The sequence below is a fragment of the Euleptes europaea genome, chromosome 5, assembly GCF_029931775.1.
Source record: "Euleptes europaea isolate rEulEur1 chromosome 5, rEulEur1.hap1, whole genome shotgun sequence".
Taxonomy (NCBI): domain Eukaryota; kingdom Metazoa; phylum Chordata; class Lepidosauria; order Squamata; family Sphaerodactylidae; genus Euleptes; species Euleptes europaea.
This window is the reverse complement of record NC_079316.1, coordinates 113775618-113790437: the sequence shown is the minus strand read 5'-3', so window position 1 is coordinate 113790437 and position 14820 is coordinate 113775618. Positions and strand designations below refer to the sequence as shown.

Sequence of the window (14820 nt, the reverse complement as noted above, 5' to 3'; positions counted from 1 at the left end):
GCTATTCTATTAGGTGTTGTGGAGCACAGGCAGGATGGTGCTGCTGCCGTCGTCTTGTTTGGGGGCTTCCTGGAGGCACCTGGTTGGCCACGGTGTGAACAAACTGGTGGACCTGATGGGCCTCGGTCTGTTCCAGCTTTTCTTAGGTTCTCATGACCTTAACATCCTGATCCAAAATATTTTGGAGCTGCTGCCTTTATTCAAGGCTAGAGCACGAAACAATACATTGGCAAAATAAAAAACAATAGAAAATCCTGCCCACATGGGAGCCATCCTGGTTTTGCTGCAACCTTTCCCAAAACATTCCCGCAAACCAGACTTGGGGAAGGCCTCAGGAAAGCCAGGGGAAACCCAGGAGGTACCCAGAACCACCATGACCCTGTGCGGGGGAAGCAGGAAAACAACTCATTTCCTAACAGCATCCATGCCGGGACCAGCAATGCTGAAAAGAGGGAAGGGTGACAGCTCAGGCGTGCTTGGGCAAATCTTTTCAAACGCAAAACCGGAAGGTTGCGGCTTGTGGGAAGCATCCAGAAGCGGGAAGTGGATCTAACACAATCAATTACACTTAGAGTTGCCAGCTCTGGGTTGGGAAATGCCTGGAGGTCTTGGGGATTGACCCTGGGAAGGGTGGTGTTTGGAGGGGATAGGGAAAATGCCACGAAATCCGCCTTCCAAAGCACCATTTTCTCCAGGGGTACTGAAACCTGTAACCTGGAGACCAGGTGTGATGCCAGATTTCCAGCCACCACCTGGAGACCAGCAAACCTAACTGTCCTGGATTTCCTAGAGCCTCTACTCTACACGAAGAGTTGGGGGCAGTTAGAAATTTGATGTGATGGAAAGTATGAACTTGTAAGATGCAAGTTTTTTTTGTCTAAGATGAAACTGTAGACTAATTAAGATTATTTGTTTTGTATAATGTCTAGAACACCACCAATAAGATATTAGAAATGAGTGATAGTCAAAGTATTTTAAAATAATTAACCCAGTGGGTTGGAAATAATTAAATATAGAAACGGCAGGAGAAAGAGGATTATAAATTTAACATGCTGTCTCTTCAACAAATATAAAATGTGAAGTTGTGACCTGGATTTATCAAAGATCGCACAGATGGTGGCGGTGAGATATTTAGTCAAGCATGCGCATGTAACTGTATGTACATTAGCAATTTTAGTATGCTGGGTTGATTGTATGTATGGTAGAAACCTCAGTTTGGCTTATTATATCTAGTTGTCTTCCCCATTTTTGTAGTCTTTTTGGTATTTTACATACTTTTTTGTAATTTTTTTGGCTTCTATCACTATGTATAAAAATAAAAAATATAAGTAATAAAAAAAAGACTTGGGGGCACACATTTTGAACTGATGAGCCAAGACCTGTGGATACCACCGAGTCCTTCTCTTTGCTTCTCTTTGTCCCTTGAAATGCACATGTGCAAAGGAACAAGGAAAAAAACAGGGGCAAGCGTTGGGTTGCCAATCTCCAAGGGGTGGCTGGAGATCTCCCGCTATTACAACTGATCTCCATGCGACAGAGTTCTGGTCCCCTGGAGAAAATGGCCACTTTGGAAGGCGGACTCTATGGCATTATACCCCTCTGGAGCCCCTCCCTCCAAAACTCCGCCCTCCTTAGGCTCCACCCCCAAAATCTCCAGGTATTTCTCCACCCAGAGCTGGCAACCCTAAGCAAGTGGCAAGCCAGTACACCTGCCTGCCTGCGGAAGTCTCCTCGTGCAACCCCAGACGTGATTCGAATCAGGGACGCTGGCCAAGATGTGGTGCGGCTGGCCCGCCCTACTCCGAGGATGCCCGGAAGAAAAAGCAGCGGGTGCTAACATGCCCTGACCGAAGATGGAAAAATGTGGTTTCCATGAACGTTTAGGGATTAACACCAAAAAAAACTTTCAACAAATTAAAAAAACAAACAAACTTGGCTGTTCGGGGAGTGGGGGAAGCTGCTGAAATAGTAAACGGATTCGGAGACATTTATTTGAGTTGTTAAACCTGAAAACTGCTGAGGGTTTTTTTTGGGTGTGTGTGTGATATTTTAATTATTTATGAAGTCACATGAACACATGAAGCTGCCTTCTACTGAATCAGACCCTCAGTCCATCAAGGTCAGTCTTGTCTACTCAGATCAATAGCGGCTCTCCAGGGTCTCAGGCAGAAAAGGGTCTTTCCCATCACCTACCTGCCTAGTCCCTTTAACTGGAGATGCCACAGGGGACTGAACCACTGAGCCACAGTCTTACCTTTATTTTCATAAGTTGTATAAGGAAGTATAATTACTGTATTGTTTTGTATTTTTAGTTTACATTGTTAGCCACTCTTTGGACGAGCAAGATATCATTTTTGGCTACTAAATGTTTCATGCTGTTTCTATCTGGCTGGGTTTTTTAAATATTAATTTTAACGACACCAATGCAGTTTTGACAACTTTATCTTTTTTTATGGTAGGAGCTGCCTCAAGCAAGTGTCTGGAGAGGCGGCATAGAATTTTCTAAATAAATAAAACAGGATATAAATGTTCTAAACCAATCTATCCTCAGTTATTGGAAGGACCTAAATGAATCAGAATACAATCAAATGCACTGATGTAGACAGTTTGTGTTCTCCATGATCCAGACAGGAGCCATTTTTTAAAAAAGTATTCGGTGTTTGGAGAAACGCAAGACTCTTCACTTTTTCATTCTTGCCTATTAAGAACTCTGCATATCCAGGAACCTTAGGGTTGCCAACCTCCAGGGGCTAGCTGGCGATCTCCTGCTATTACTACTTATCTCCAGCCGATAGAGATCAGTTCCCCTGGAAAAAAATGGCCACTTTGGCAATTGGACTCTAAGGCATTGAAGTCCATCCCCTCCCCAAACCCCATCCTCCTCAGGCTCCGCCCCCAAAATCTCCAGGTAATTCCCAACCTGGAGCAGGCAACCCTAAGGAACCTGTATACTCACAGGTATACTCTGAAAACGATCCACTAACTATTTATCAATTATTCTGTAACTCAACACCTTCACAAAAAGCACCACCATCGATTTAAAGCAAACAACTCCTACAAACGTTAAAAGCCTCCTATGGCGACATTTCCATGCGACAACAACCGAAGTCTGCTGACTGGGAAAGGGGAGGGTCTCCCCAGCTGCTACTCCGGAGGCCCTGCGTAAAATGCACACGTGCGGACTGCCATGGAGAGACGGTGTCTCATCGCAGAGAGGAAAAAGACACAGATCTCTCCCAGCCTTGCCTGTGCATGTTTTGGCATTGTTTGTCAAAAGGTCTGCAAACCTGTTTTCTATTCTGTATGTGTTTCCCATTTGTGTCCCTCCCCCCATGCTTATTTTCCCCCTGGAAAGAAGAAAAGTTGGACATTCGGGCCAAGTTCTTCTCCCCCGCAGCAATACATCTTTCCAAACCACACACGGGGCATGCATGCCCTGGTATTACGGCATGTTCTCTAATGACTGGGGAAGGCACTGGCAAACCACCCCATAAACAAAGTCTGCCTAGTAAACGTCGGGATGTGACGTCACCCCATGGGTCAGGAATGACCCGGTGCTTGCACAGGGGACTACCTTTACCTTTTTAGTACGGGGAATTGTCCATCCCTACAAAACCACACGGTTGTGGTGTCACCCATTTCAGGATCCACAGTTTTCAGTGTGGAATGTGGAAGGATTGCTGTTAGTACTGCTAGGATCTGGGTAAAACTGAGTTCGAATCCCCGCTCTGCCAGGGAAGCTTGCTGGGTGACCTTGGACCAGTCACACCCTCTCAGCCCTGACCTACCTCACAGGATTGTTGTGAGGATAAAATGGAGGGGAGAATGAGGTAGGCTGCTTTGAGTCCCCACCAGGGAGAAAAGTAGGATGTAAATAAAGCAAATAAAAATATATAAATGACACCACAAGGCCCTGTGCTGGGAGTCTCTGGGGCTGAGGAACTGGGGAAACGGCACTCCAATTTGATGCCTATTGCCATTACAGACTGTAGGGTACAATACAGCCAGGTGATTCACTTCTGTACTGACCTCTGGGTTAAGACTACAGAGCTCACAGCACCAGGCCCTAAGAGCCTCCCATTTCTCCAGCCAAAGGGATCGCCAGCAACAATCCAACACACCATTTTCATAGAGTCATAGAGATGGAAGGGACCTCCAGAGTCATCTAGTCCAACCCCCTGCACAACACAGGGAATTCACAACTACCTCCCCACCACATCCCCAGTGACCCCTACTCCATGCCCAGAAGATGGCCAAGATGCCCTCCCAGTGGATTTCAGTGCACATCTAAGGTCTCTACTGTTGGATTATCAGGGACAAACTTCCCATGTGACAGACTGACCACGAGCATCTCTCAGCCAAGCTTCTTTTAGGATGCAGAAGAAACCCCGAGATATCAAGGCTGCGTCACAACGTCAGGTGGTCTTGCAATAAGCACGCAACGTCCCACAATTTTCACCGTAAGCTTGGAACAGTTCGGCAAAGACCACCTTCCTAAAAAGTGCGTTTATGAAGAGGGTTTTCAACAAGAAGAGGCCAAGAGGAACCGCCAAGGCTAGCTGAACTCCAGCATTCCTCCAGCCAAGGAGCCAATTTTACCTGCTCACTGTAAGCACCATCTCCTCCACGCAGCCCTTGATTTTGTTTTGGGCCTCAAGGTGAGTCATGCCCTCCGTGCTCTCCCCATCAATGGACATTATGATGTCTCCGATGCACAGATTGGCCATAGCCGCTTTGCTGCCCGGGGTCACCTGGAAGGGAGGAGAAAGAGGCATGAAAATGCAACCCACCCACTTCGGCAGGGCAGGGCCTCCACCCACATGCCACGTCACAGTTTCTCCTTTGAGCTGGGGCATCATAGAAGCATAGAGTCGGAAGGGACCACCAGGGTCATCTAGTCCAACCCCCTGCACAATGCAGGGAAATCACAACTACCTCCCCTCACCACATCCCCAGTGACCCCTACCCCATGCCCAGAAGATGGCAACAAAAACCCTCCAATCTGGCCTGGAGGAAAATCGCTTCCTGACCCCGAAAGTGACAACTGGCATTTCCCTGGGCATGCAAGAAAGGGCCAGAGAGCCAAACACTGACACAATCCTTCCTGCCCTCCCTCTCGTGATCTGCCTAAGTTCACAGAACCAGCATTGCTGACAGATGGCCATCTAGCCTCTTGTTTTTATTTGGGATTTATCCCAAATTGGGTTTGAACACATGAAGCAGCCTTATACTGAATCAGACCCTCAGTCCATCAAAGTCAGTATAGTCTACTCAGACCGGCAGCAGCTCTCCAGGGTCTCAGGCAGAGGTCTTTCACATCACCTACCTGCCTAGTCCCTTTAACTGGAGATGCCGGGGATTGATCCTGGGACCTTCTCAATGCCAAGTAGATGTTCTACCACTAAATCACTTAACTTGATTTATAGCCCACCTTTCTCAATGAGACTCAGGGTGGATTTTTTAAAACTGCCAAATCGTAGCTGACTTGTGGTGATCCCGTTCAGAGGTGGTTTGCTATTGCCTGCCTCCATGTCACTACCATGGGCTTCCTTGGTGGTCTCCCATCCAAGTACTAACCAGGGCCGACCCTGCTTAGCATCCAAGATCTGATGAGGTTGGGCTAGCCTGGGCCATCCAGGTCAAGGCAAGAGACATACAGAGGTGGTTTACCATTGCCTCTACATAGCAACCCCATCCTCCTTTGGTGGTCTCCCATCCAAGTACTAACTAGGGCCAAACCTGCTTATCTTCTGAGATCTGACCATCAGGCTAGCCTGGGCCATCCAGGTCAAGGCAAGAGACATACCGAGGTGGTTTGCCATTTCCTGCCTCTGCATAGCAACCCTGGACTTCTTTGGTGGTCTCCCATCCAAATACTAACCAGGGCCGACCCTGCTTATCTTCTGAGATCTGACGAGATCGGGCTAGCCTGGGCCATCCCAGTCAAAGCCAAGATAGATTACAAAACATGACAAGCCAGTCAATCCGACAGCAAATAAACAATGCAACAGGGTGAGGATTTCAGAAACTGGAAACACAATGCTAACAAAGACAACATCGGGGTTAGAGTGCCCGTCTAAGACCTGGGAGGAGAACCAGGTTCAAATCCCCCCCAAATCAGGGATGAATTACAAAAGTAATGACTCCCCATTAATTAATTCCAAAATTGGGCAGGCAGGATCCAGAACACAGCTTTTATCAGATCAGCTGCGGGGCATGATCCTGCATGGACGCTCTTGTTTAGTATGGGCTGTGTGAGGAGAAATCCCTATGGGGCTGCAGCCATAGGGAGACGGGCAATTCAGCTCCCCTGCCCCAGAGAAACAGCATCTCGCCGCCTCTCCGTCTCACACTCCTCCACGGAGACTTCAGACTCCAGATTCTTTTCCACAAGGCTCTTTGCCTAAACCACAGCCCACCCTCCTACTCTTCTTTACAAGCCACACCTGCTTTCTGCAGGTACCTCCAGCTACATTGTGTGCCCCTCCAGACAAGGCGAAGCCCCCCCCCCCCTTCAGGGCCAACAAGTTTCCTCCTCCTCTTCTTCTTTTGTCCAGGGCCATTTCTCTCTCAACAGCTCACTCAACCCAGCCCCGGGCTGCATTTCACAAGCCGCACCCTCTGTTTCCTCTGGCAAACAGCAAAGCATTCCAGTTAAGCCTCCAGGTGAAAAACCCGTCCCTGCGTCTCTCTCCTTTCAGCTCCACAGCAGGCCTGACTGCAAATTTGAATTTTTTTCTGCTACATGCTGGAGGGGGGGAATGCCATGCCGCCGTCGTTCGGAACATCAGTTTTCACATTTTCTAACTTGTTCTAGCTGCACCAACTGTCCTGGGGGTTCTCCCAGATAATTAAAAGGTGCCCCCCCTTGCCTATTTGTGTATATTTTGGTCAGGGAAATGCAGACACGTCGGCCACTGCCCGTGGTCTAGCAGTAGCTGAGCTGAAACAATAAGGATGTTAGACAGTCCAGCAATTAAACACACAGGCTGCCCTAAAACCATCCACAAGAAAACCTCTCTTCTCTCTCTTGTTCACCTGCTTTCTATAGAGCCTAGTTAATTTCAGGTAGAATTAGAAGAAGAAGAGTTGGTTTTTATACCCCAATTTACTCTACCTTTTTAAGGAGACTCAGACTGGCTTACAATCTCCTTCCCTTCCTCTTCCCACAACTTTGTGAGGTAGGTGGGGCTGAGAACGTTTGGAGACAGCTGTGACTAGCCCAAGGTCATCCAGCAGGCTTCATGCAGAGGAGTGGGGGATCGAACCCGGCTCTCCAGATTAGAGTCCGCCACTCTTAATTAACCACTACGCCACACTGGCTCAGCTGTTCTTGCTGTCCACAGTTTTCCTCACACTTGTTCTGGGGGCAAATAAAACAGACCTGCAATCCTGGAATTCTTCGCTCCATCGGTCCCACTTCACCAGAGGCGTGGGATTGCCAAGTGGATTTTTCTCCTGCCACGCCATCTGTTTAGAAACAGTGTGCGCTTCTGAGTTCTGCAGGAACTTTAAACTGGGCAAAACTAGGCAGCCAATAACATTTTGAGTCCCATTCATTGGCAGCCATTCCTCCTTGACCACAGGAACGGCTTCCTCTCTAATGATACCGCTGCCAACTTAGCAGGGATCCTCCAATGACCTTTTGACGCTTCGATCTTTGTGTGCTTCTGCTGCATTGCTCTTCTACCCCCCAGCCAGGCCCGCCAAGGGTCATCATCGTCCCCCCAACAAGTGTGCTATTCTACCCCCCCGTGGCAGCTTACCCAACTTCCTGGGCCCCAGAATTGAGTACCCCCCTCCTCTGCTCTTGGAGGCACTGCTATCTGCTGAGACCTGCATCATACCTGGGGTTCTGCACCGCCCTCTATGTGGCAGCAATTTGCCGTTACAATCCTGCAGCAACCCCAGCAAAGAAGAAGAAGAGTTGGTTTTTATATGCCGACTTTCTCTACCTCTTAAGGGAGACTCAAACCGGCTTACAATCACCTTCCCTTCCCCTCCCCACAGCAGACACCCTGTGAGGTAGGTGGGTCTGAGAGAGCTCTAAGAGAGCTGTGACTAGCCCAAGGTCACCTAGCTGGCTTCATGTGTAGGAGTGGGGAAACCAACCCACTTCTCCAGATTAAACTCTGCTGCTCATGTGGAGGAGTGGGGGAATCAAACCTGGAATAAACCCGGTTCTCCAGATCAGAGTCCACTGCTCCAAGCCAACGCTCTTAACCACTACACCACGCTGGCAAAGGGGATGGGAAGCAGCTGACACGTCTCCGATCGGTCACCCCAAAGCTGGCCAAGGAAGCCTTCCTCCTCCTCCCCTTCCCATTCAGAGGCGGTCATGGACGAGAATATTCTGGTCAATTTCAACCGTTTCTGTGACATCCTGATCCATTTTTAAAAAGAGCCACTTCTTGGAGCCATATGGAGCCATTCCCTGTTTAATACAAGAAGCTGCCTTATCCTGAATCAGACCCTCGGTCCATCAAGGTCAGTATTGTCTACTCTGACTACCAGCAGCTCTCCAGGGTCCCAGGCTGAGGTCTTTCATCTGGAGATGCCGGGGATTGAACCTGGGACCTCCTGCATGCAAGGCAGATGCTCTGCCACTGAGTCACGGCCCCTCCCTCCTGTTGCCCAACTAGGAGGTTGAAGCTCATGCTTCTTCAACTCTTGAACCCTGTTCGAAGCCCTATTGGCATGGGATTATGGGGGGGGTGGAGCTTGATGCGGCCATGTCGCTTCTGGGGGAAGAACTAGAATCAACGTCACCATGTTGAGCAATGGATTGACTCAATAAAGGAAGCCACAGCCTTCAATTTGCAAGATTTAAGCAAGGCTGCCAAAGATAGGACATTTTGGAGGACTTTCATTCATAGGGTCGCCATGAGTCGGAAGCGACTTTACGGCACTTAACACACACACACACACATGTTGAGCAATGCTCTAGGAATTTTGCAAATCTCCACAACCCTTTACCTAGAGATTCAAAAAATTTCTAGAGCCTCATTTAACTTGCTGTTCTTCCCCCAGACATGACATCACATAAACACATGAAACTGCCTTATACTGAATCAGACCCTTGGTCCATCAAAGTCAGTCTTGTCTACTCAAACCGGCAGCGGCTCTCCAGGGTCTCAGGTGGAGGTCTTTCACATCACCTCCTTGCCTGGTTCCTTTAACTGGAGATGCTGGGGATTGAACTGGGGACCTTCTGCATGCCAAGCAGAGAGACTACCACGGGGCCACAGCACCTCCCCTAAAACGTGAAATGAAATAGATGCTGGAAAATGAACATATGAACGCATCATGCTGCCGAATGCTGACACACACACCCTTGGTCCATCAAAGTCCATATTATCTACTCAGACCGGCAGCGGCTCTCCAGGGTCTCAGGGCAGAGGTCTTTCACACCACCTACTTGCCTAGTCCCTTTAACTGGAGATGCTGGGGATTGAACCTGGGACCTTCTGCACGCCAAGCAAAGGCTCTTCCACTGAGCCACGGCCCCTCCTTTCTGTTGCTCAACTAGGCGGTTGAAAATGCACAAAAACAAATGAAAGAATTTGCTCACGCTTCTTCACCTCTTGGAGCAACCCTGTTCGAAGTCCTATTGGTGTGTGTGTAAAGTTCCATCAAGTCACAGCTGACTTATGGCGATCCCTTATAAGGTTTTCAAGGCAACAGACTGAACAGAGGTGGTTTGCCATTGCCTGCCTCTGTGTAGCGACCTTAGACTTCCTCGGTGGTCTCCCATCCAAGTACTAACCAGGTCCGAACAGCCCTACTTATTCTCTGTTTTCTTTTAATTGATCACTCGTGGTACTATCAGTTAGTCAAAATTTATTTAGATACAAAATCAGCTCCAGAAGATGAACAAAAAAAACATTAAAATAAAGTAAAATAAAAACAGACTCAAATAATGTGGCAAATATAAGACCATAAACATAAATTGGGAGGGAGACAAAAGAATAAAGCCCCCTCCCCCACTCGTTGTACTATATGACTCGTCATACGCCAGCAGAACCGAAAATAATGTTCGGGGGGGGGGGGAGAAAATTTCCAAGCATGCCGGCAAAACACACGAATAAAAAAACAGAGCCTGGCCTTCCCCACACCCCTTAGATTAACTCAGCATTTCCTGATCGGGCTTCCTCTTCGCCATCATGGTAGTTCAAGAACAACAGGGAAAGGGACCAGGCGGGACAACAGCATTTTTGGCCGGTCCTCTCTGGACGGGCTCACACTGAGATTCAGCTCGATATTTCTGCAACCTGCTCTGGAAACAGGTGGGAGGACGATGCCCAAAACCCTGACCCGCAACAATATGGCACTGCCAGGGTCTGGATTTGCTACGAAAGCCACCTGAATGGCACACGCGCCAAGGACTAGAGCGGAAGCAACCTCAGTCCGCAGGCCCTGCGTTTTGCCTGCAGAAATTCCCGAGCTATAAGGACTCTCGGGTATAAGTTCTGGTGTAGTGGGTAAAGTGCCAGCCTAGGATCTGGGAGACCCAGGTTCGAACCCCCACTCTGCCATGGGTGCTTGCTGAGTAACCTTGGGCCAGTCATGCAGCCTAACCTACTTCACAGGGTCGTTGTGAGGATAAAATGGGAGAGGAGAATGAGGTAAACTGCTTTGGGTCACCACCATGGAGATAGGTGAGGGGCCGTGGCTCAGTGGTAGAGCATCTGCTTGGCATGCAGAAGGTCCCAGGTCCAATCCCAGACCTCTCCAGTTAAAGGGATGAGGCAAATAGGTGATGTGAAAGAGCTCTGCCTGAGACCCTGGAGAGCTGCTGCCAGTCTGAGTAGACAATACTGACTTTGATCAGTCTGATTCAGTATAAGGCAGCTTCATGTGTTCATGTGGGATATAAATAAATTAAATAAAGAGACCTGTTATATCTTGAATTTAAAAATGCGGGCAAAATACAGGGAAACGCAGGGGGAGAGCGAGGTGACCTCTGACGGCTGGAAATGGCATGCATAATCAGCACAAAGACCCAAAGTTGTCAGAGGGGTGACAGCGAGTGAAACAGCCGTGCATAAAAGGCCTACGAGAAATTAAGACACCAGGATGGATTAATCTGTGCAAAAGAAACTTAGACCAGACTTAAAACACAAAGAAGATGGATCTGGACCGATGATCTGACCAGGTTTTCTATTCACAAATCACGTTTGCTGAACAAAGGCTGCATCCTAATCAGCTGCTGTAATGGTGATGATCGTTTGAAATCAACTAGTTAGCGTTTGGACCAGCTAGGAGTACATTTCCAAAGGGCTAGTTACACGCTGCGTTTCCTTGTTTGCGTTACAGAACTCTTTATGGCTCTCTCTGTAAATATGGAAAGGTTTCTGAGCAAGGCTGCAGCCAGAATTTTCCTTCCCAAACTTGGTAAGCAAAACATGGTTTCTACATGGCGGCCAACCTTAAAGGATTAGTAGGGTCCCAATACATGAAGAGACGGCTGACCTTAGGATGGTGGAGGGCATGAAAATCACGCAAGTGAGCTCAAGAGGTGACCTACTGAGAATATTGGCTCCTGAATCTCAGCATTTGTGAGGACAAGGGCCAGGCGGAAGCCCCATAATAACACCACGTGCTTGGTCTCAAAATCAGAGTTCTTCCCCGGGGTTCTTTCGTTTCCACACAAAAAAGAAGATTTTAAACCACTGATCAAAAAGTCACTTATGGCAAACAGAATTCCATTAGAGTGGGACACAGCATCCAAGAAGGATCTAAGGAAAGCAAATGGGAAGAGGACTAAAAGGGGAAAAAAACCAACAACAAGCAATTCAGGGTAAATATTTTAAGAAAACTTGAAGTCAGAAACTCAAGAAAGATCAAGTAAAAACTGATCTAAGAAAATAATTCAAGACATACATGCATACACAGTGGAGGGGAGTGGGAGTCCAGTAGCACCTTGGAGACTGGCAAAATTTCTGGCAAATAAATAAATAAATTAAAAAGTCACTTATTAAGTTTAAGAAACCCATTGCTTTGAACCTGTGCATTTGCATTACTTTTAGGTTTCTTTTTTAAACCAGTTTATTTACAAAGAGACACTTTGTATCATTGAAATGTTTTAAAAATACAATTTTGAAAGTGTGATTGTTATTTTTTTTTTTACCTTTGGCCTTGAAACAAATAAAGCAGAATTTTGGCCAAAGTAAAATTGGGACATAAAAAAAGCCAATACCTTGTAATTTCCTCACAAAATGGTTGTAAACTGCTCTAAGCTCAACCTAGTTGGGAAGAGCGGCCTCAAAATCCAATACAATAAAGAAAATGAAGAAATACAGTTATCGAAGGTGGGCAAATCCAGCCATCTCAGTTTTAGTTTCGCCCATGCAATTCCCAAGTTTTTTTTTTAATCCCTCTTTAGTCCTTGACTTTTCTACACTTGTTTTATGTTCCTGAAAAGGTTGGATTTGATTCCTCCCCAAATTTGCAAACAGGCCATTCCACATCTGGTAACCCTAGCATTGCTCTCAGATAACATGATAGAAAAGTTTGGGTTTCTTTCTTCCATGCTCATTTGTCAACACCTTTCTGAAATCTAGAGTGTTTGTGTCACCTTAAGGACTAATAGGTTTATTCTGGCAGAAGTCCACAAAAAGGTTGCCGCAACAGGGTAGCATGGTAACTCTGCGGCATTGTGCAGGAAGAGGAGTATTTAGCTGCCGTTCAGGTAACAGCGCACTGACATGCAACCATGCGGAATGTAACTCAAACTACCGTAACACACCTGGTATATAAGCAGCACATGGACTAGAAAGCGTTTGCACAAGTTAGAATATCCCCAAGAGATGCGGAAGATGAGCCCATTGTGGGGTATGTGTCAAACAAATTAAATGGAAACCCAAACTAAAACAAGAAGAGTTGGTTTTTATACCCCTATTTTCTCTACCTTTTCAGGAGAATCAAATCAGCTTACAATCGCCTTCCCTCCCCTCCCCACCACAAACACCTGGTGAGGCAGGTGGGGCCGAGAGAGCTCGGAGAGAACTGTGACTAGCCCAAGGTCACCCAGCAGGCTTTGTGTGGAGGAGTGGGGAATCAAACCCGGTTCTCCAGATTAGAGTCCGCCGCTCATGTAGAGGAGTGGGGAATTGAACCTGTAGCTTAGAGTCCGCTGCTCTTAACCACTACACCATGCTGGCTCTCAAAAATCTACCATGGGGGGGGGGGTGAAGATAGTGGGGACAATCAGTGGTTAGACTAGGACTGTGGGGGCCTGGGTTTGAATTCCCGCTCAGACAAAAAACTCACAGAGCTGCCAAATCCAGACTGGGAAATTCCATGAAGGTGGGGCCCGGGGAGAGCAGGTTTTAGGGAGGAGAGCGTCTGATGCCACGGAGTCCCCCCCTATCCAAAGTTGCCAATTTCCTCCAGGGAAAAGGATCTCTGTCGCCTGGAGATCAGCTGCAATTCCAGGAGTCCTCCAGGCCCCATGTGGAAACTGGCAACCCGAGACCGGGGCTGGTCTCTTGAGCTCTGCCTCACCTAGGAGGTATGCAGGACCTCCCAGTTTCAGGAAGGGATCCGCCCCAAAGCTCCTGCCCCCCAGTATCTGGCTGTTCTCTGAAGTTCTGGATTCGAATCTGACCCCGTACAGGATCCTGCAGCTGCCAGATACGGTCTGGCTGCATTTCAAGGAGGGGGGGGGGAAATTGCTCTAAAGTCCTTCCCGAGAAGCTGGACTTTGGCACCTGGAGCGCAACCGCTTTGCGAATTTATTTCCTTTATTTCTGTTCTTGATGCTGGTGGGCAGGCAGGTGAAGAGCAGGGCCAATTCAATAAGCTCGGCAATACAGAAGGGAACCAAACATCCCCACATGCAAAAAGCCTCGAATCCACCTCGGGAAGGGAGGACCGTGAAAAAGCCACCGGTAAAAGCTTGTGCCCCGGCCGGGGCTCCCTTTGCAACGGGGGCCAGCCCAAAACTTGGCAACCCTCCCTTGCTTGAGCGCAGCTCCCCCCACCCCACCCCCGAGGGCGGACCGGGACCCGCGGAGCCCCGGCCAGAGCACCCCTTGGGACAACCCACGGAAGACAAAAAGGCCCCCGGGTCTTTGCAACCACAAAGAGGGTCAGGAAAAAGGATCCCTGGACACCCCCCCCCCCAAGCCCAAGGCGGGCATTTGCAGCTGGGGAGGGGGGGTCGAGAGCAAGGCAGCGCCCCCCCCTCCTGGCGTCCTGGGCTGGGCTTCTGGCCCCCCGGGGGTGTGTGCAGGGGGGGCGCCCCTTGCTGCCGGGGGGCGGGGCGGGGGTCTCCCGGCGGCTTACCCTGGAGACGGTGAGGGGCTGCTCGAAGTCCTTGCCGCCCACCAGGCGGAAGCCCCAGGGGCCCGGCCCGCCCAGCGCCAGCCGCTGACCGCCGCTCATCCCGCCGCGCCAGCTGCACCGATGCGCTGCGCTGCGCTGCGCGGCTGGGCTGGGCTGGGCTGGCCGGCCGGGAAGCTCCGCCTTAGGCCGGGGGGGGAGGCTGCCCGCCGCGCCCCTGCGCGCTCTCCCGTCCGGCTCCAGGCGCGCACGCGCCTGGAGCCGGACGGGAGAGCGCGCAGGGGCGCGGCGGGCAGCCCCCCCCCCCCGGCCTTTCTCGCGCCCCGGGAAGGCTGGAGTTGGGGTTGAACAGGGAAGTAGCCAAGTTGGCAGATGACACCCAACTCTTTAGGGCGATTAAAACAAAACCGGACTGTGAAGTGCTCCAGAAGGATCTCTGCGTCCTGGAGGAATGGGCATTAAAGCGGCAAATGGGATTCAACGTGAGCAAGGGGAAAGGGATGCCGATTGGGGCGAAAAATCCCAACTTCACGT

At 49.2% G+C, this 14820-nt stretch overlaps 1 protein-coding gene across 1 annotated transcript in view; it reads right to left on the bottom strand.

The window, feature by feature from the left end:
- PDLIM1 (PDZ and LIM domain 1) overlaps positions 1-14388 on the bottom strand; it is a 37672-nt gene extending 23284 nt beyond the window's left edge. The window contains exons 1-2 of the mRNA XM_056849681.1: positions 14290-14388; positions 4600-4751 (exon numbers count right to left, since the gene is read on the bottom strand). Of these exons, the coding sequence (XP_056705659.1) occupies positions 4600-4751; positions 14290-14388 (251 nt within the window). The remainder of the gene's footprint in view (positions 1-4599; positions 4752-14289) is intronic.
- Positions 14389-14820: the final 432 nt, after the last annotated feature.